Below are 23261 nucleotides of genomic sequence, written 5' to 3'. Positions count from 1 at the left end.
GGTTTTGGTATCAAGGATATGTTTGCTTCATAAAATGAGTCTGGGAGAGAAGATGTGTTCCTTGTAATAGAGAGATAACAAAGAATGCCATCTTTGCCTAGGTTCAGAGCAGAGGAAAAATCTTTGCTAAAAATTCACAACTTCATGCTTCTTTTTGATCTAGGATTAAAATTACACTATGTGAATGGATGAGATACTCAAAACTAAGATATTAATCCTGTGATACTCCTTGCGTTCCTGGCAGAAATGAAAAGAAGTGTCTATAGAAGGTCTACCTTCTTCAGAACACTCAGGCTCTCACATAAAATCTTACTGAACATTAGCTCAGAACTTAAAATTCTAGATTATATAAGGAGACAAGCCCTAAACATATATTTAGATTTAAATGCCATGAGTTTCAATTGAAGGAGCTGTCTCAGTGTTGTTAGATGCCATTAAGTATATTCCAACTCATAGGAACTCTGTGTACAACAAATTGAATCATTGCCTAATTGTGTGCTATCCTCATGACCTCCACTATACTCAATCCTGTTGTTACAGTCATCATGATAATCCATTTCATTGAAAGTCTTCCTCTCCTTCACTGACCCTCATTTTTCCTACAATGTCCTGTTGCTGGGACTGGCTCCTCTTAATAACATATCGAAAGTATATGAGATGGAATTTCACCATTTTTGCCTCTAGGACCATTCTGGCTATACTTCCAAGACAACTCTGTTTGTTCTTTTGACAATCATGTTATATTCAATACTATTCCCCAAGACTATAATTCAAATGCATCAATTCTCCTTTGATCTCCTTTATTGGAAACTATGACAAAAGCGATAGTAAAAATTACTAATGATGAAAGAGCATTTGAAACTGTAGAAAAGAACAAAATTCTGTAAAAAAATGAAAGAACAGGTAGATTTCTAAAAATAATATAGATTTTCTGAAATGAAAATATAAACTTCAACAGTGAAAGTTCACGTAACATCTTAAAAAGAAAAAAAATCTCAAAAATCTTTTCCCCCTCTACCAAGTTTTAAAAATTAAGTATTTCCTATAGTGAGGGGGAAAATTAGCTGTCATGCCTTATTAAAGTAGTCTATGTCCAGCACTTGCTGCAGTGCAGTGGGTCAAGGAATGCAGCCTTCAATATCAAGCAAAATATCCAGAAAACAAAGATTCTCACCACTGGACCAATTGGCAGTATCAGTATGGATGGTGAAGAGACTGAGATACTTAATAATTTTAGTTTACTTGGTTCCACAGTCAACACTCTTGGTACCAGCAGCCAGGAAATCAAGAGATGAATTGCAATGGGAAAGTCAGCTATCAGGACCTCTCCAGAGTACTGAAGAGCAATGACATCAGGCTGGAGACTAAGGCACACCAATCCAGGCTAGCGTCTTTACAATTGCATGCTATGCATCGGAGAGTTGGACAGTGACTAGGGATGATAGAGAGAATTGATGCCTTTGAGCTGTGGTGCTGGAGAAGAGTGTTGAATATACCATGGACTGCTAGGAGAATAAATAGGTTTGTCCTGGAGAAGGTGAAGCTGGAATGCTTCTTGGAGTCAAGGATTCTGATGCTTCATCTGACATACTTTGGGCATGTTGCAAGGAGGGACTGGTCCTTGGAGAGGGACATCATGTTTGGGAGAGTGGAGGGATAGTGCAGGAGAGGAAGATCCTCAATAACATGGATCAGTTCTGTGATTGGGGTGGTGGGAGTAAGTGTGTCAGAGATGATGAGGTTGGCACGGGATAGAGCAGGGTTTAGTGCTCTTATACATAGAGGTCACTCACTGTGAGTGGCAAGTGATGCAATGGCACCTAACAACAACAACAACAATATGTCCAATAACCATAAAGATATTGAAAATCACAATCTAATCAAGGATTGATATTATTGTTGTTATTATGGTCTGGCTGTATGATTTATAATAGCTATATAACTTTTTTCTGGGTTTTCATTCATTCATATGCATTTTGTTTTGTAATATTAATTACAGTTCTACAACGCCATTCTTTACAATATCTTATACAATCCTCACTGTTATCCTTTCCCTTCATTCTGCCCATCCAGTCACTAGTCTCTGCTCCTTCTCCTTCTCTACCCTTCACAAGTGTTTCTGACTGTATAATAAACCTTTGTTTGGCCTTCTTTCCCTCATCTATTCAAAATGCATCCTCAAACATGGTGCCAAGGACAAGAACAACTAGAGCACCCTTACCTCTCCCTGTGCCAAGGTCTCTGTCTTAGCACCTCCCTCCACACTCTTTCACCTTTGTGCCATGTCTCTGCCCACATCTCCACAGGATCCAATTAGGGGATTCTTCTTCTGAGGCCCTACCTCCCAATGCAGGAAGGAGCCAGGAGCTGGACAGTAATGGGCAGGCACTCAGTCACCTTAAGGCAAGCATTCCTCCTGTGACCCAGAGACCCTGGAAGGAATCATTGCCTCAGCCAAGGAGATCATCATCTAAAGATGCTCCAGAAGGTTGGGACATGGAGGGACCAGAAGAAGGTTTCTTATGAGAGCTCGCCATTAGCTGTGATTTGCCCAGCTCTTGGCTGCCACTTAGGAGGAAGATGCCCTGTGTCCAGGTGTCCAATGCCACCTCACACCTGTCCCTATGCAGAGTGTGAAAGCCCTTTTTCAGCCACTGTTGTAAACATGAGCCTCACCAGGAACCCTCCCCTGCACCCTCCCCAGCCACTAGAACACGCCTCACCCCACCTTGAGCATAGGTGCAAGAAGATGTGTTGGCACGGGATTTCTGCAGGGGAGGCGAATTTCAAATAGAAGGCTGAGCAATAAATACATACATGCATACATATATACAAACATCAACATTGTGTTCTTTTCCCATACATATTTAATCTGTATGCTGAGAAAAATTATTCAAGAAGTTGGACACTCTTAAGAAAAAATGTGGCATTAGGATTAGCAAAAGACTCATTAATAATCTTAGTTATACAGATGATATAACCTTGCTTGCTAAAAATGAGGAGGACTTGAAGCACTTGCTGAAGAAGATTAAACCCTGCAGCCTTCCATATGTATTGTATCTCAGCATCACGATAACAAAAGTCCTTGTCACTGGACCAATAGGCAGCATCATGATGGACAAGGAAAAGATTGAGACTGTCATTGACATCATCCTACTTGAATCCACAATCAATACACTTAGTACTAGCAGTCAGGAGATTGAGAGATGTATTGCACTGGGAAAGTCTGCAGTTAGGGACCTCTACAAGTTATTGAGGAGTAATGATGTCAGTCTGAGGACAAAGGTGCACCTGATTCAGGCCAGGGTCTTTTCAATCACATGATATGCATGTGAGACTTGGACAGAGGCAAAGAATGACAGAAGAATAATTTATGCCTTTGATTTGTAGTGTTAGAGAAGAGTGAAAATTCCATGTAGTGTTAGAGAAGAGTGAAACTACCAGAAGAACAAATAGATAAATCTTGGAGAAGGCACAGCCAGAGTACTCCTTGGAAGCAAAAATTGTATACCTGCATCACACATACTTTGAATAAGTTGCAAGGAAAGATTATGCCTAGTAGAGGGCAATCATGCTCGGAAAAGTGGGGGGGCAACGAAAGAGAAAACCTTCAACCACTGGAGTTGACCCAGTGACTGTAGCAATGGACTTGAATGTCTCAGAGATTGCCCAGATGACACAGGATAGGACAGTGTTCAGATTGGTTGCTGACAAGGTCACTATAAGTCATACTCAACTCTCTGACACCTAACACAACAACGATGGCTAGTGATCTTGAGCATTTCTTCATATGTTTGTTAACCATTGAATAGTTTCTTTGGTGTAGAGTTTTTATATCTCCTGCCTGTTTTGAAATTGGATTGGTTTTGTATTTTTCTTGTTGGGATGCTAGTCTATAAATTTTATATATGAGTGCCTTATCAGATAAACCATTGCCAAATATTTAATCCTAGTGTGTGGACTTTCTTTTTATTCAATTGTAGAAGCTTGTTGATGTACACAGGATTTGAGTTTGAGAAGGTCTCATTTATCTATTTTATCCTCCTCTGTGTGTGCATTTGTGGTTATGTTTGAAGGCCTGTTCATCCTATAGATTATGGATAATAAAATTTGTTCCTATTTTTCCTCTGGTGATCTTTATAGGTTTTTAATTTCCCCCCTTGCTCCCTCCTCCACCTTGAGTTAGTTTTTGTGTATAGTGTGAGATGTGAATCTCATTTCATATTTCTGCAGATAGATATACAATTTTGCCAGCCTTATTTGATGAAGAGACTGTCATTTCTCTTTAAATTAGTCAAGTGCACCCCCTTAGTAACTCTGGTGGCTTAATGGTAAGGAGTTGCACTGCCACCCCGAAGGCATGTGCTTTGAATTCACCAATGGCTCTACAGAAGAAGGATCAACTATCTTCTCCTATGCTTTTGATAGCCTCTAAAAACCCACTGTAGGATCAGCTATGGGTTGGTTCCAATTTGACAGCACACAACAACAGTAACACCCCTTAGGTTCATAGTTGAGTTTTTTTGAGAATTTACAATATATTTTTAACTGTTAGCTTTATTTATATTGACAAAGCACAAGCATAGTACAAAAATATCTCTAACTGTATAACAATAATTGCATCCAGGGCTTTAACATTGAGACAATAATAATAGTAATAAATGCACAGACTTTATTTAAAATTTGACTGGTTTCCCCACTGCTGCCCTTTTTCTGATCCAAGATTTCACATTGCACTTAATTATTTTCCCCAGCCAGTGACAGCTCTTCAGCCTTTGGATGACTCTGATGCTTTGAACAGTACCGATCAGATCTTTGTAGAATATATGTCTATTTGAATTTGTCTCATGGTTTCACATTTAGATCAAGGTTAAACTTTTTGGCAAGAACATACGGAAGTTATTTTTTGTGCCCTGCAGAATGCATTGTATTAAGAAGTATTTAATATCACTACCTTATTACTGGTAGTGCTAATTTTGGCTTAAGTGGAGACTGCCAGTTTTTTTTCACGGTACAGTTATTATTTTTCTATTTGCAATTAATAAGCATCATTTTTCCATCATATTTTCACCTTCTGATTTAAGATGAGTAATTAAGTGCTTTCAACTCTAAAACCTATGATTCTCTTGATATATTAGGTTTTATCCTTTAATCTTGCTAATTAAAAAGCAAGAACCTAAACTCTAGACTTTGCTAGACATATCCCAGTATTCCATTAAGTATTAAATATAACAATTCTAATTTAAATGGTTTGTAAGCATATGTAAATGTCCCATTTCAGCTTGATAAATGCCACATAGGCTTGATTGTGACCCATTCCTGCTCTAACCTTCTTAATTAACTTCTTTCTGGGAACGTAATCCTCTTTCTGTGTGTCCAGAGCTACTTATTAGTGGTAATCAAATTGTATTACGCTCAGGAACCATCCAAGAGAAAAAAAAAAAAAATAGTGGGAACTCAAGGCCACTTAACACAAATATACTTACTACCCCAACGGTGAGAACTGATCTTAGAACATAGCTAATTGTAAATTGTTTGTAAAAGGACCTGAGTTCAACCATTCGCAGACCCTCAGTTGTTTTAAAATGTGACATTAGGCAAGTTGATTTAATTTTGTACCCCTTAACTACTTCAGAGTAGTTGAGTACTTGATTATAAATATAATGAGATGATTTTAATAACTATTATCTTGATATGACCTCTGGTGGCCTAGTGGGTTAAGGAGCTGTGCTGCCAGTCCAAAGGCAGGTGATTCTAATCCACCTACTGCTCTGTTGGAGAAAGATGGACAGTCTCCCTCTATGTGATTTACAGCATCTGAAAAACCCACTGGAGAATCAGCTGTGAGTCATTGCCAACCTGGGGGCAATGAGATTTTGGTTTGTTTTAAAATCTTGAATATTATTTATAAGAAAATCAGACTTAATCCTGCGCACTTTGGTCAATTATTTGTCATATTGTAAGAAAGCTTTATTAGGAATTTTATCAATCTCAAAATAATTCATAGAAATTCAAATTTATTACCATTTTTAATAAAACCAGAATTCATGGCAACCCATGTGTCACAGAATCAAGCTGCTCCCTAATTTTGTTGACTGTTGTCTTTTTGGAGGAAGATAAGGCATCTGTTCAGTCAGTAACTGAGCTAGACTGATTTAAGCCACTAACCTAAACAATGTATACCACCCAAAGACCTCCAGACCATGTTCTGATGCTCTTCATAGAGTTGTCATGGCTCCCTTATTTCAGAAGGGGATGGCCAGTAGCTCCACTGAAGTCTGTCCATCATGATGACACTGCTGGTATTTGAAATACTGGTCACAAAATTTTCCAGCAACACAACAGCATGCAAGCAAGCCATCATTGTATGGCAAACAGACAGGTAAGCAGTGGTCAAGAAATCAAATTATGACTTGATTCAGATTATTTCAGTGAAATAAAATTATTTCACGGGTAAATCTGCTGCCATAGGCTTCTTTAAAGTACTGAAGAGGAGGGATTCATTTTAAAGGCTAAGATTGCTTGATTCAAGCCATGATATTTCCACTTGCTTCATATGTCTGTGAAAACTCGACAGGAATAAAGCAGAGCAGAGAAGAATTTGTGCCTTTAAATTATGATGTTGGTCAAGAATATAGAATATTATACAGACTACCAAAAGAACTAACAAATATATCTTGTAAGAAGTATCGCCACAATGCCCCTTAGAGGCTAGAATAGTGAGACTTTTTCTCACATGCTTTGAGCATGTTGTCAGGATTTGGAGAAGGACATCATGCTTGGAAGAGGCTACAGCATCAGTGAAAGAGGAAGACCTTCTTCAAGGAGATTGACATAGTGACTGGAATAATGAGCTTAAACACAGCAAAAGTTGTTTGATGGCACAGGATGAGGAAGAGTTTCATTTTCTTTCCATAGGGTATAATTTGGAGCCAACCTGATTAACACCTAACAACAGCATTAGCAAGGACCTTCAATTCATATTTCTCATTGTTCCCTTTCAATATTCTTGGTCATAAGCTAGGATTATGAAGCTCTGTCTCACATACTTTGGACACGTGACCAGGAAGAACTGATACTTGGGGAAGGACATAATGCTCACAAGGGTGAAAGAACAGCACAGTAGAGGAAGACACTGGATGAGATGAATTGATATAGTAACTGGGGCAGTTGGGGTAGGTGTGGTGGAGTCGGTAAGACTAGCTTAAGACAGGGCAGGCTTCAGGGCTATTGTACATAGGGTCGCTATGAGTTGCAGGTGACTTTATGACACATAACAGCAACAACAACGTAAAGGAAGTCCTAAAGTGAGATTGGCTCCTATTATTTAAACCTAAATTTTCATATACTTAAAGAATCATCTTGTATTTGTGAGGTGTCAGAACCCTTGAACATTGTCTTTTTTAGGCATTGATTTAGCTTCCATTGGGAAGCCATGGTCTCCAGTGACCTTAACTTTGAACACATGGTCTTGGAAATCATCAACAGCAGTGGAACCAATATAAGAGAGCATGTTCTACACTGTGAGAGAGGTGGGTGAGGGACTTTGAAGACACTGTGAGAGACAGTGGTGGAGGAAGAGTGAAGAGATTGTGGCAAGGTGTAACCAGAGAAACCCTGGAGATGTAGCCACAGTTAAAGATTTTGTTTGCTGGATGATTGAAAGAAAAGCTGACTTGTAACTGCTCTGAGATAAAATTTTCTGGCTGACTGAGGAAAATAGAGACTTTTTGCGATGGGAAAGTCTGTGGTTAGAGGTCTCTGCAAAGTAGTGAAGAGCAATAGTGTCACTCTGGAGACTTAAGGTGCACCCGATATAGGCCATGGTCTTTTCAATCACTTGCTATGTATCAGAGAGCTGGGCAATGACTAGGGATGACAGAAGGAGAATTGATGCCTTGAGCTTTGGTGTTGGAGATTTGTGTTGAATATCATGGACTGCTAAGAGAATGTCCTGGAGAGGGTGAAGCCAAGCTGCTCCTTGGAGGCAAGGATTCTGAAGCTTTGTCTGATATACTTTGGATATGGTTGCAAGGAGGGACATCATGGTTGAGAGGGTAGAGGTACAGTACAGAAGGGGAAGACCTTCAATGAGATAGATTGATTTAGTGACTGCGGTTATGGGGGTAGGTGTGTCAGATACAATGAGATTGGCACAGGATAGAGCAGGGTTCAGGGTTGTTGTACATAGGGTTGTTATGAGTTGCAGGTGACTCAATGGCACATAATAACAGCAACAACTGAACCTGGATTTTTACTAATTGAGGAATTAATTGAATGCCTTGTTAATCTGCCTTGAAACTGCTGGACTAAACCAGGACTTGCATTTTGTGATATTCTTTGCCTCTCTCCCTCCCCAACCTATTTCCATAATAAACCCCACAATCGTGAGTAAAGTCTGTGAGTTGAGTTAATGCATGACCTTTTCTAAACCCTGTTCTTTCACTATCTGATTGCAACTCACACTTCCCATATTGTTTCCAATAAGCCCTTCAAATTGTCATACTGGTCAAATAGTACTGAATATCACTTGGACTGCTGAAAGAACAAATAAGTCAGTCTTGGAGGAAGTGAACCGATGGTGTTTGTTAGAGGCCCAAATGATGAAACACTGTATCACATGGTTTAGGAATGTTATCAGGAAGGGAAAGTCTTAGGGGGGAAAAGGCATCATGTTGGGAATGGTGGAGGATTAAAGAAAGAGGAAGACTCTCAATGAGAAGGATTGAAACAGTGGTTGTAATAGTGGATCTGAGCACAACAGAAACCATGAGGATGCCATGGAATAGGGCAAGGTTCAGATCTATTAATCATAAGGTTTCTATGAGTAGAAGTCACTCTGCAGTACATAATAATAGCAATAGCTACGCAGACTTCTGTTCGTCTTCTGTCATCCTTAGTCATTGTCCAGCTCTCTGATGCATAGCAAATAATTGTGAAGACTATGGCCTGCATCAGGTGTCACATTCTTCCTCATAAAGTTCAGCCTCCCAAATGATCTGTTCTACATATAGATTGAAAAGTTACAGAGATATGATGCATTTTTGACACACACCTTTCCTGATCCTGAACCATTCAGTGTTTCCCTGCTCTATTTCTGACTAAGTCAGAAATAACACAATTAAGTGTTCTGGGATTCCCATTCTTCTCGAGGTTAGCTATAGATTGTTGTGATCCACATGGTCAAATGCTTTTGCATAGTCAATGAAATACAGATAGACATTCCTCTGGTACTATCGGCTTTCAGCCAAGATCCATCTAATGTTGATGTCTCTGGTGCCGTGGCTTCTTCTAAACCCAGTTTGCCCATCTGGAAGTTGTCTGCTGATGTACTATTCCAGATGGCTTTTTATAATCTCCAGCAGAATCTTACTTGAGTGGGATATTCATGATATTGTTCAATAATTTCCACACTCTGTTGGGTCACTGTTTTTTTAGAAGGGGAATAAATATAGATTTCTTCCAGTTACTTGGCAAGGTAGTTTCCCTTCAGATTTCTTGGCATAACCTGGGGAATGTGTTCAGGGTAACATCTGTTTACTGAAATATTTCAATTGCTATTCTATAGAATCTTGGGGCCTTGTTTGTTTTGTTGGTTTGTTTTTTTTTTTTTTTCCAATTCCTTCAGAGCAGCTTAAACCTCCTCCTTCATAACCATTGCCTCTTGATCACATTTTTGTTTCATGAAATTCTTCTCTATTCAATTTTTGCTTTCTGATCTCTGGAAAGCTGCATGCATCCTGGCATCTATCTGAATTCATATCTGCTCTGTTTGCTTACTTAATCTTTATCATATTTTATAAGGGACCCACTAAACATATACCATCTACAATTCCTGCTTCATTGTCATAACAAAGACAGCCCACTACCAAATGGGATTATAACCACAGACATAGGAGTTGGTTATAGGCGGACATAGTTCAAGCCATAACGGATGGATTTGTGACTTAGGTACATATGAAAAATAATACAAGCAAGAAATTAGAGTGTGTTGATTTGATACAAGATTATATAAAGGGAGTACTTATGTTTTCTCTAACTTCAATATTTCTCCACCATCCAGGATTACTATGCTCATTTTAGGTTTGAATTTTGTATGTGTAAATAAGAAAAGGATTATTTGCTTTGCTTAAGAAAACAAATTTTTGTGGGGTAAACAATGTGAGCTATTTGTTGTCTAAAATGTCTCCTATCTTAAGATCTGGTGTCTCTCTATAGAATATTTTTTAAAATATACACAGTCTTCGCACACATACTCACACACATGCTTACACACACTTTTCTTTCACTGTGTGAGTGGGAGGGAAACTACTTTCAGATTTATTTTTAGATTCACTTTCATGAGAACATGGCTTCTGTTTTCAGCAGCTCATCTTTTCTTCTGTTTGGCCTTCTCTTTAAGGCATAGTCTTCTTGTGAAATTTTAATTGTTTTTTTAACACTTTCTTTGTCTGCAGTCTCACTTAAGGAGGATAGTAGCTTCAAGTGAAGAATAAGCAGTAGAAACAGATTGCTGCTGTTTAGACTTAGATTTCATTGTTTCAGTTCCAATAAAGTTTAAAGAATAAAGGGGGGGGGAACTCTCATTAATAGTTAATTTTTGTTGTTTTGGTTTACCTTCAAGTTAGAACCAAGCCATAGCTGTCCCTCCAGTGGGTTTTCAAGGTAGTAATCTATGGAAGAGAATTCTCATCCTTCTCCCATGGAGCAGCTGGCTGACTTGAACTGCATGCCTTTGGGATTGCAGCATAGATTCTTACCACAAGGCCACCAGTTGTTTTCTAGTCATTACCAGTGATGATGGGTGACAGAGTTTCATGACCAAGAATTTGAATATTAGAGCTGAACTCAAGCTTAACCATTCTACCACCTTCCACCAGTTACTATATTTTCTAAGGAACCTTAACTGTAAATGAAAATAGCTTCCTTTAAAAGAATTTTAAAACTGAATGAAAATTATAATTAATATTTTTACTTATCTTGGCACCATCAGTCAGGAAATCAAAAGCATAATTGCATTAGGAAAATTTGCTGTCAGGGACCTCTATAGAGTTCTGAAGAGCACCAATATCTGTCTAGAGACTAAGGTGCTCCAATCTAGGCCATGGTCTTCACATCAGAGAGCTAGGAAATGACTAAGGATGACAGAAGATGAGTCAAAGCCTTAGAGTTGTGGAGCTAGAGAAGAATATTGAACATACCGTGGAACACCAAGAGCACAATTAAGTCTGTTCTGGAGACGGTGAAACCAATTTTCTCCTCAGAGGCAAGGATTTTGAAGCTCGTCTCACACACTTTGGGCATATTTCCAGGAGAGACCAGTCCTTGGAGATTTGGACATCATGCATGAAAGGGTAGAGGGACAGTGTAAGAGAGGAAGACCCTGGATGAGTTGAATTGACACAGATGGGGTAAAGGTGTAGATGTGTTGGAGACAGTGAGATTGACTCAGGATAGGGCAGGTTTCAGAGCTATTGTGCTTAAGGTCGCTATGGGTCATAGTCAACTCCATGTCATATAGCAACAGCATTCTTACTAAGATTTTATGAAATTTGTACTAACTTTCTCTCTTACAAATGAACCTGTTTGTGTTGTTGTGCCCAATCAAGTTAGCTTCAACTCATAGCAACTGTATGTACAATGTCATGAAATGAGCCTAATAGAGCTTAAGTGAGCCCTGATTATGCAGTAGTTAAAGTCCTCAGCTTTTAATTGGAAAGCCAGCAGTTTGAACCCACTGGCTGCTCTGAGTGGGAGAAAACAATGACAGTCTGCTTTTGTAAAAATTGTGGCTTTGAAAACTTTGCAAGGCAGTTCTACTTTGTCCTATACAGCTAGGGTCTCTACTGTCTTATACTAAAAGTCACTGTGCTGTTAGGCCAAAGTTGGCTTCCCCCCCCCCCATTATAGTTGGCTGCCTCTGGTCACCAGCCACCTTAATTGCAGAATTGCAGACACATGATCTTGCAAAGCAGTGTTGTTGTTGTTGTGTACCATTAAGTCGGAACCGACCCATAGCTGATCCTCCACAGATTTTCAGAGGCAGTTAATCACATGGGAGGAGATTTCTCATCCTTCTCCTACAGAGCTGCTGGTGTCCTCAAACTGCAGTGCAACATCTTGCCAGTAGGCCACCAGAACTCCCTAGTCTTGCAAATCATTAACAGCTGTGGGAATAGGATAAGAGAAAGAATGTCTCCCACACTTGGCAGCAAGACATTAGGTGAGTAAGGCTTGTGGCTATAAGACTTGATTGAGTGAGAGCAAGACCCTGGTGCTGGAGAGACTGTGCCATTGCTGTGGATAAATAGTAGAAAGACGTGACCTGAGGCTTTTGCATTTGTGCTAGCCACAGTTAAAAGCTTTTGGTGTTCTTGCAAGATGCTTGAAGAAGCTGCCTTTTAACTGCTCTGAGACAAACCTTGCTGGATGATTTGAGTTTGACTGCTAACTGAAAGCAGAGCCTGGACCAACGGAGCAATTGTGCCTTGGAACTTAGGCTAAAACTTGGATTTGCATCATGTGATATTCTTTGTCTCCTGTACTCTTCAACTGTATTTCCTAATAAACCCCCTTGTTGATACTTTAACTGTGAGTCTGTAAGTCAGCAGAGAATATGACTCACTGAATGATGACACCCTCTTGCTGCTGCTGTGGCTCTAGCGGCAACATGGAGCTGGGCTATGGGCTCTTTATCTGCTCTCTATTCTGGAGCAGTGAGGGGATGTGTGATTCTTATTCCCTCTGGCCCTTTCAGAGGATCACTCATGGCCATGAGTGTCTGTTCTTTAGACAATCTCTAGGAAGCTAAATTGACTTAATAGCAATGAATTTTGAGTTTTAGGGTTTATGTAAGCTTACACAGCTGCATGTGATGGAGCTGGGCTTGAACCACCATATGAAAAACCTTGAGCTGTGCCTGTAATATTCATTCAAGTGTTAGCTGTTACTGTTTTCATTGTACAGAAATCTCCCAAGACTTAACTTTTTCTAAAATTTTCCCCTAAATTTCTCTTGTGTCTACATCAAAAACTTTCTAGAAGGACTGCATTTTCTAGGACATAGAAAATTGTAGGTAGACATGAATTCATTCAATGCCCAGTATCTGAGTATTTCTTCATTCCTTTTCACTACTATTTGGATATCCTTATATGTATTTTAATAGCTCAAAGCCAGTTACTTTGTACATGAGTTGTTCTAAAATGACTTTTAGTTCTTTTAGCTGTGAAATTGGGAATTCTATATCTAAAGGTGCATTTGAGGATATAAAATGATGTGTTAAAGTTCTCCTTACCTTGCATCTAAATTCAAAAGTATTTCTACACAAATGTTCTGTGTTTGTTTGCCCACCCAGTCTCTGCCCCACCATAATTTCATAGGCATGCTATGACAATTTTATTTCTTACATATGGGGGGGGTAGAAATAATAATCAAATTTGATTATTTAAAACCTAGGAGAGAGGGCATATTTGGAAAATATAGATGGAACTTATTATTTGCCCCCAAAACCCCCAATGTTTGCTTTCTTGTCTGTTAGATAAGTTGATAAAGATACTGTTGTTGTTAGCTGCTATGAAGTTACCTGGGACTCACTGCAACACTATGAACAAGAGAACTGAGCCTTGCCCTATCTGTGCCATCCTCATGATCTGTGATACTCAGGATTATGGAAAGGAGGGTAATGGCTTAGATTTCTTTTTCTCTGAAATTCCCACTAACTGCATGGCTTTACTCTCTTAGGGGACGTGGTCCTTTTGGTTAACATGCCTGCAGACAGTCCAGCAGAAGAAGGGCAGCACCTGCCTGATGGGAGGACAGCAACACGCACCAGCACTTTCACTCAGCAAGATATCAACGAAGGCATCGTGTGGTACAGGCACTCGGGGGCCCCAGCCCAGAGTGACTCCTTCCGCTTTCAGGTACCCTCTGTGTCCTGATACTTCCTGTGCCTGGACAGGCAATCTGGTAGAATCTTGATTCATAAGCAGTTCGAGTAATTTTCTGCAGTAGCCTGGAACTCGAGTTTGGGGGAAGGGAAATATAATTAATAGCATTGAGAGATGTTTCAGGCTGTCAGTTTAGATTTACAGATATCTCCACAAGCAGCCATTGCATAGCAAAGAGGTTTATGTTAGATTATGGCTAAAAATTTACCTCAGAATCTGAAAACACCAGATGGAGAAAAAGATCTCTTTTTCCCCCAAATGTTGTTGGCACATTTACGTTGTGTGATAAGAACGTGGACTTAGGCAAACTCAAGAGGCTCAGCTCTCAGTCTGCCACTTATGAGCTACATGGCTCTTGGCCCACTGCTCAGCTCCCTGGGCCTTCCTCGTCTGTAAAATAGAGTTAGTCTGAGAATATAATGAGGTAAATATAGAATTCTTTGAGAGCATGCTTAGGACCATAGTGAGAACTGTTTGATTGTCATTATTTATAAAAATTGTTCAAATGCCAAATCATAAAGAATTTTTAATAAATTAAGACAAAAATTTGTACAATAGGTATTCCCTAACTATTGTAAAACATTTATTATTCTTGTTAATTGCTATCAAGTTAAGCAGCCCCCTAATCCCTCCAACCCCAGGCAAAATAGCAAAACACTACCCAGTCCTATCCCATGCCCGTGACCAGTTGTGAATAGACTTTTATGATCTATTGAGTTTCCACTGCCTGAATTCACAAGTAGATTGTTATTATTATTAAGTGCCATCATGTCAGTCATGATTCGTAGCGACTCTATGAATAACAGAGCTGAACCTTGCCCTATCCAGTGCCATCCTCATCACCAGTGATCTACTTGAGCCCATCGATATAGTTACTGTATGAGTCCATATTGTTGAGGATCTTTCTCTCTCCCACTGACCCTTTACTTTTCCCGAGCATGATGGCTTTTGCTGAGGACTGTCTCCATGAAACAGAATACCCAAAGTATGTGAGATGAAGGTTCACCATTGTTGCCTCCATGGAGCATTCTGGTTGTACTTTCTCAAAGACGTATTTGTTCTTTTGGCAGAAAAAAAAATCCTGGTTCGTCTTAGTCTGGGAGCTCTGATGAAATCTGTTCAGTGTTGTGGCAATGCATGAGCTTCCACTGACAGATGGGTGGGAGCTGTATGGGAGGGACATTGGTTAGGAATCAACCCTGTGTCTCATGCATGAAATGTGGACATTCTCCCATTGAGTTATGAGTGTCCTCTTATAAAATGTAATGTGAAATTACAGAATGTCTGTAAAAAAATCAAACTTCTTGGACTTTACAAAGATGTGTTGTTGTGTATTGTCAAGTCAGAAGCATAGTTGACCCTTCTGGAGGTTTTCAGAAGTAAATCCCATGGGAGGAGATACCCCATCTTTCTCTTGAAGAGTAGCTAGTGGATTTGAATCGCATGCCTTTGGGATTCTTATCACTAGGCTACCAGAGTTCCCTAAAGCTTACAAAGATAACCTCTAATTAATTATTTTATGATAAGGATTACATCTTTTTTGGTAAAGAAGAGGATTAGAAAAATGAAGGAACTTGTCTATAAACTAGATTCATAGGATAGGTGCAACAGTGAGTTCAGATAGACCTATCACTGTGAGGCTGTCACAGAACCGGGCAGAGTTTTCTGTTACATGGTAGATTATCATGGGGTGGAGCCAACTAAGTGACAACTAACAATGACAAATAAAAACTAGATCTTGAAGAAAATCAAAATGGCAAAATTACTATAAAACATTGATCTATGCAGAGAAAATAACTTATTGAAACTAAAAACATATGATCCAAATAGTACACGAAAAGAAAATTGATATCTTTAATTGAGCATGAAGTCTAAAAACTCAATGAGCTAAACAAATAGCTGAAGATGCTAGAGAACCACTAAATAAACCAGAGGGAAACAAAAGGAAAGAATTAAAAGAGTTGAACAAAAGAGTTGATTAATTGTAAAGAGCTAGAATTGTTAAGTGAAGATAAAACTTTATATCTTAAAAAAAAAAGCAAAACAAAAACAACTCAGTACCATTAGACAAACCTTTGTTGTCCACAAATTGGAAATAAAGAATTAAACAAAGACACAAAGGAAGGAGAAATTATCAGTAAGAAAGGTTTTAATCTCAAATACCAAAGGGACTTTGGTGAAATGTCACAGAAACATCAACGATGCTCCCATAGTGTGCATCCAAGACAGTGTCATGGCCCTCTGAGTCTGAGACTTTTCCTTTGTGAGTCAGGAAGGATAGTTTAATAGATAATAGATGAAGTTACTAGATGTATGAATAACTTGTTAAGATCATCATTCGTCTTGTTTCTCATGGCTGATATGCATATCTTCATTACCTGCCTAATTTGTATTGTGTAAAAGAGATGCGCTTTTCTAAGAGCAGATTGAAGTCAATTTTGAAGTCATTAAAATGAGATTATACTGAGTATATTGAATATCTAGTGAATGAGCAAACATTATGTGCCCTTTGCCCAAGCTAACCTTTCATTTTGAGCATCTGGGAACTGAAACAGTCCTGAAGAAAAAAGTCACAATGGAGCCAAAGACTCCAATCAAAAGAAGTCACCTCAGGAAAAAAACCTAAACAACTTTGATATGACTGTGCCTTCATTGAGGTCAAGGTCAAGAATATTATCAATATGGAGGCATTACTCTCAAAGAGAATTCAAAGTACCTGCTCCAAATGACAATTGATTGCACTCACAAGTTGGTTACTTAAGTTGGTTACTATAAAATAGCTAAAGTTATTGATTTTTAAGACATACATACTAGAATTGAAAGCATCCAGTCGAACATTATTACTTAGGAAGTGATTCCCTTTGGAGAGTCTTCACAGATTTTGCTCAAAATGTGTTACAAATTTCTTCTTGAAATCGCCTTCAAAGCCTGCAGGATATTCTTTAAAGCATCCTCAATAGAGCCTGTATATCATCCTTTGGAAATGCACTTAAATTTTGAAAATAGCTAAAAGTAATTTAGAATCATGTCTTCTAAGAAGAATGAGGGTAATTATATTTCATGAAAAACAGAGTAATTATACTCTGATAAGCCTACTATTCTTACATGATTTGTGAACTACCTTCAAAAGCATTCCAAAAAGTATATTGAACAAGTGACAGCATCTTTACTGAAAGCATGTGACAACTCTCTGGGAGGATTTTCTCTGGGATATAAAAGTTTTATTGTGTTTGTTTTTTAAAATCTCACCATTTTATCGGCTTACCTCATATTTTGATTTGAAATGACACAGACGACTACAAGCTATGTGTTTAAATAAATGGTTAGCAACTTTTCCCACTCATCATTTTAGTGTCTCTAAAGAGTTTTAAACTTAAAAAAAAAAAAGAGAGAGATACGGCTCTCATGATCCTTCTTCTCCCCCCTTTTTTTTAAAGGGGAAAATGCAATATAATGAGTTGCATGGATTTAACTCTATTTTAATGTTGATGTGCTGTCATGAGCCATCAGTGCCTCCCATCTGTTACTTTCATGTAAGGCATGGGATTTATATAATGTGAGAGGCATTAAAAAGTAGAGCATGGCAGACAGATGGAAAGCATGCGGGTTCACAGTCATTTTTGGTGTAGAAAGAAATCCTGGGTTTGGTGTATTCAGAGCACATTGTCACAAACCTCAGGGTATATGGTTTGAAAAAGGCCCTCACATTTCACCCAGTGTCCTTACTGAGAAAGGCAGAACTAAGTCACTTGCTTAGTAATAAGTCCACAACTTACTGTCTCCCCAGTTCTCTCTCTGTTGTTTTTTTTGTTTTGTTTTGTGGTTTTGATGTTTTGGTGTTTTTTTGTTTGTTGGGGGTTTTTTTGGTTGGTTGGTTGGTTTTTTTTTTTAGAAACAGAAAAACATAATCCACACACTTACTCTTAATTTCCATGAACTGTACTAAGTTTCCAGTTTAGTGACTTCTAGGGTCATCCTTTTGGAGTAGGTGCATCCAGAATCCTCCTTGGAGACAAAGATGGTAAAGCTTCATCTCACATACTTTGGGCATATCCTTAGAGAGGAACATCCTCTACGGGAAGGCAGAGGAAGGACGACAGCAAGGATTACCTTCAACCAAGTGGATTGACACAGTGATCTCAGCAATGGGCTCAAGTGTGTCGGAGATTGTGAGAAAGGCATGGGAGTCAGATCTGACGTTCATAGGGATTCTTTGAGTCGAACTTGACTGATGGCATCTAACAAGTGACTTAGTGATAACAAATTTTGCTGCCAACACAAAGTTGTGTGATAAGAACAAATCTCTTTTTTTCAGAGGAAATAAAGTGTTTGGGGAGAAGAATGGTCATTCTCCTCCCATGTGATTTACTGTCTCTGAAAGCCCACTGTGGGAATCATCCATGAGTTGGTCCTGACTTGAGGGTGTACAACAAATAACTTTAGTTCTCTTGGTCAGCTAACCGACCTGCCCTTCCTTGCTTTTGTAACCTTGACATGCTGCCTCTCTTTGAACATAAGTCTCCTCTTCTCTTAAGACGAAGGTCATCTACTACATCTATTTTGTGGGTATTGTTAAGAGTACCTTCAAAAAAGCATCTAGTGTTCAACAGTAAGAAAACAAGCAATCCATTTACAAAGGGGGAGAGGATCTGAACAGAAACTTCACCAAATAATATGATACACAGATGGCAAATGCAAACCTCAAAACTCAAGCTTACAAGCATCGAGCTGATTCTGATTCCTAGTGACCCTCCATTGGGTTTCTTAGACTGGGAGGACACTGCTCTTCTTTGTCCTATGGAGCTGCTGGTGGATTTGAATCACCAGCTTGGCCTTTGGGTTAACAGAGCAACTTGTGTGTACTATGCCACCGACCAGGTGGATTGACACAGTAACTGCAGGAAAGGCATAATGTGTCAGGGAGTGATGATGGCAGAGGATAGAACAGATGTATTGTTCACAGAGTCACCACGAGTCATACTCTACTCAGTGGCATCCAACAACATGCTATCATATCTCCCTGTGACAAATGTTGTTGTGTCATTATGTGCTGTTGAGTTCCCTGTGACTCATAACTACCCTTTGCACAATAGCTCTGAAGCCCACCCTATCCTGAACCAGTCACACTGACTCCAACACACTCCCATTTACCTCAGTTACTGTGTCCTCTCCTGCACTATCCTTCCACTCTTACAAGCATTATGTCCTTCTCCAAGGACCAATCCCTTCTGGCCACATGCCCAAAGTATGTGAAATGGAGTCTCAAAATCCTTGCCTCTAAGAAGAAACTTGGTTTCATTCTTTCCAGGACAGACCTGCTTGTTCTCTATGGATGGTATATATGTTCAATACCCTCCTCAAGCACCACAACTCAAAATCATTGATTCTTCTTCTGTCATCCTTAGTAATTATCCAGCTCACTGATGTATAACAAGCAATTGAGAGGGTGATGGCCTGAATCAGGTGCACCTTTGTCTCTAGACTAATGGCATTGCTTCTCAGTACTGCGGAGAGGTCTCTGACCACAGCTTTCCCCTAGTGCAGTTCATCTTTTGATTTCTTGACTGCTAGCCAAGAGTGTTGATTCTGGAGCTGAGCAAGCTGTAATTTTTTAAGAACCCCAATCCCTTCTCCATCTATCATGATGCTGCCAATTGGACCAGTGGTGATAATCTTCGCCTTCCTGATGTTGAGCATATAGCAACAGGCATATGAAAAATATTTAGCATCATATACCTTCAGGAAATTATAAATCTAAACAAAAGTGAGATACCATTACCTTCCTATGAGAATGGGTAAAATACCAAACCCTGCCAGCACCCAGTGGTTGTGAGGAAGTAGGTTCCTTCCTCCTATGAGGGAGTCAAAATCATACAGCCACTTTGGAAGACAGACTAGTAGGTTCTTTAAAAATTAAATAAAGGAATATAGGCTTACCATTCAACCCAGAAATCATATCCCTATGTATTTTCCCAAATGAAATGAAAACATATGTCAATATAAACATTTGTGCATAAAAATATTTATAGTGCTTCATTCATAATCACTTCATATTGGAAGCAACCAAATGTCTCTCAGTGGTTGAATGCATAAACCAACTGTGGCTCATTTATAAAAACCAACTGGAGTTTTATTCAGCAATAAAAAGAAATTAACTATATGGATAAAATAGAAAATGATTCAGGAAATTTCAAAAGAAGTTAGAAGCAATACATACATAACATTGGTCAATACCGGCATGTTCCAGGAATTAGCAATCTGATGAAGATCCAATGGCTCCAAAGTTTAAGCTACACTGAAGATATTGGCAAAAAATAAGCCCCAGGAATTGGTGAAATCCCAGTTGAAATATTTCAACAAACAAGTGCAGGCAGCCTAGATGTGTTCACTAGTCTATGCCTAGAAATTTTGGAAGATAGCTACCTGACCAACTGATTAGAAGAGATCCATATTTGTTACCATTAAAAATAAAGATGATTGAACAGAATATGCAAGCTATCAAACAATATTATTAATATAAAAATACAAACAAAATCTTGCTAAATATTCAAAAGTGGCTGGAACAGTATATTGCCAGAGAACTGCCAGAAATTCAAGCTGCATTCAAAGAGGCCATGGCACAAGGGATATCATTGCCGATGTCAGATCGTGACTGAAAGTAAAGAGTATCAGCAGGAAGTAGCTAAGAGAATACGCCATCCACTTTTCCTTATGAATCAGGGTGAAGTCTCTCTCAGGGAGGAGTGATAGGGAATGGCAAAAGACACACTGAAAAAGGAGATTAATCAGAACTGGCTTTGACAAGCACTGTGGCAAATGGACAATTAAAACAGACTTTCAAGGGGGGAGGAGAAGAACAAACTGGGGTAGAGAAAATAGTGCAACAATGGATGAATGAAAACCCAAAATCTCTGTAAATGTTCATTAAAATTAATAAAATTTAATAATTAAAAAAAGAATATCATGAGGAATGAAAAGACATTAACATAATCTGTAGCGTGTTGCTCTGCTAACCAGTGAAAAATCAACTCTCAAGTCAGTAGACTGTATATGACATTCTGGTAAAGAGAAAACTCTAGAGGTGGAGAAAAGATAAGTAGTTGCCATGGGGCCAAGGAGAGAGAAGAAGAGTGAATAGAAAAGTACATATATTTTAGGGCAGTGGAAGTGTTCTAAAGGGTATCTGGTGGCTCAGTGATTAAGTGATTGAGCTCGTAAGCAAAAGGATGTTGGTTGGAGCCCAGCAGACACTCCGGGGAGAAAGATGTGGTGGTTTGCTTATGTAAAAATTACAGCCTTGAAAACCTCAGAGAACAATTCTACTCTTTTCTATGAGTATGGGTTGGAATCAACTCAATGCATTGGGTTTGAAATTATTTTGTATGGTACTTACTGGTAGACAGATGACTTTGTATGTTTGTCAAAATCCAAAGGACTACAATCTAACGCTTGAGCCCTTCTGCAAGCAATGAACTTTGTTGTTGTTATTGTTGTTATTGGGTACCATTAAGTAGACTACACCTCATAGCAACCCTTTGCACAATAACTCTAAATCCAGCTCTATCCTGAGCTGATCGCACTGACTCTCACACACCTACCTACCATTACCCCAGGTACCGTGTCAATCCTGTTGGGAGTAATTGCAAAGACCATAGCGTGGATCAGGCACACAATAGGCTCTAGACTGACATCATTGTTCTTCAGCACTGTAGAAAGGTCCCTGACAGCAGATTTTTCCTAATGCAATTGTCTTTTCATTTCCTGACTCCTGGTGCCAAGAGTGATGATTGGAGAACCTAGCAAGCTGAAATTTTTAACAATCTCAATCTCTTCACCACTCAACCCAATGGTGAGAATCTTTGGGTTGTTTATTGGGTTTTTTTTATATTGCACTCCAGTCCATATTGAAGACTACAGTCTTTGACCCTCTGAAACAAATGCTTCAGGTCCTCCTCAGTTTCAGCAAGTGGGGTTGTGTCATCTGCATAACACAGGTTGTTGAAGAGTCTTCCTCCAATTCTGATGCCTCATTCTCCTCTTAAATCCAGCTTCATAGATGATCTGTTCCGCATACAGATTGAAAAGATATGGAGACAGGATACATCCCTAATGGACTCCTTTCCTGATTTAGAACCATTCAGTGTTTCATCAAGATTGGTTTATGTTGTAACAAATGTATTACAAAAATACTAATAGACAAAACAGTGTATAGAAGGCAGTGACTTATTGGGATATTTTGTATTTTCTATATAATTTTCATATAAACTTGAAACTGTTCCGAAGCATAAGCATAACTTTCATTGCCATTGAGTCAAAACTAACTCATAGCCAACCTACCTCCAGTAGGTTTTTAGAAGCTGTAAGTCACACGAGAGGGGATTGCCCTTCTTTCTCCCATTGGTGCCAATGGTGACACCACCACTAGAGAGAAGTTGTGTCTTTGGGTTAGCAGTGCGTTTTTCTATACAATTGTTGTTGTTGTTGTTATGTGCCATCGAGTCCCTTGCGACTCATAGCGACCCTATGTACAACAACCCTAAACTCTGCTCTGTCTTGTGCCAATTGCACTGTCTCTGACACTCCCATCCCGAATATCTCAGTCACTGAGTCAGTCCACCTCATAGAGAGCCTTTCCCTCCTTCTCTGTCCCTCCACTCTCCCAAGAATGATGTCCTTCTCCAAGGACTAATCTCTCCTTACAAGTCCAAAGTATGTTAGATAGAGCTTCAGAATCCTTGCCTCCAAGGAGCCACCCAGTTTAACCCTTTCCAGGATGACTCTGTTTTCCTAGCAGACCATAGTATTCTCAATACTATTCTCTAGCACCACAGCTCAAAGGTATCAATTCTCCTTCTATCCTCTTTGGTCATTGTCCAACTCTCTGATGCATAACAAGTGATAGCAAAGACCATGGCCTGTATCAGACGCACCTTACTCTCCAGAGAGACACCATTGCTCTTCAGTACTTTGAAGAGGTCCCTAACAGCAGACTTTCCCATGGCAATATGCCTTTTAATTTCCTGGCTACTTGTGCCAAGAGTGTTGACTGTGGAGCCAGGCGAACTAAAGCTGTGAACAATCTCAGTCTCTTCTTCATCATCCATCCTGATGCTGCCAATTGACCCAGTGGTGAGAATCTTTGTCTTCTTGATATTGAGCCTCAATCCATATTGGAGACTGCAGTCCTTGACCCTCCGCAGCAAGCACTCAGGTCTTCCTCAGTTTCAGCAAGCAGGGTTGTGTCATCTGCATAACGCAGATTGTTGATAGATCTTCCACCAATCTTGACCCCACATTTCTCCTCATAGAGCCCAG

General features: G+C 39.3%; 1 protein-coding gene across 1 annotated transcript in view; it reads left to right on the top strand.

Annotated features, from left to right (window-relative positions):
• Window positions 1–23261, top strand: part of FRAS1 (Fraser syndrome 1) — a 470336-nt gene that overhangs the window by 234861 nt on the left and 212214 nt on the right. Inside the window, exon 29 of the mRNA XM_006885294.1 lies at window positions 13741–13919. Within this exon, the coding sequence (XP_006885356.1) occupies window positions 13741–13919 (179 nt within the window). The remainder of the gene's footprint in view (window positions 1–13740; window positions 13920–23261) is intronic.

This window comes from Elephantulus edwardii, unplaced genomic scaffold (assembly GCF_000299155.1).
Source record: "Elephantulus edwardii isolate Elephantulus edwardi_28Jun2011 unplaced genomic scaffold, EleEdw1.0 scaffold00042, whole genome shotgun sequence".
Lineage (NCBI taxonomy): Eukaryota > Metazoa > Chordata > Mammalia > Macroscelidea > Macroscelididae > Elephantulus > Elephantulus edwardii.
The sequence above is the reverse complement of the archived record's forward strand: the minus strand, read 5'-3'. Positions and strand labels throughout refer to the sequence as shown.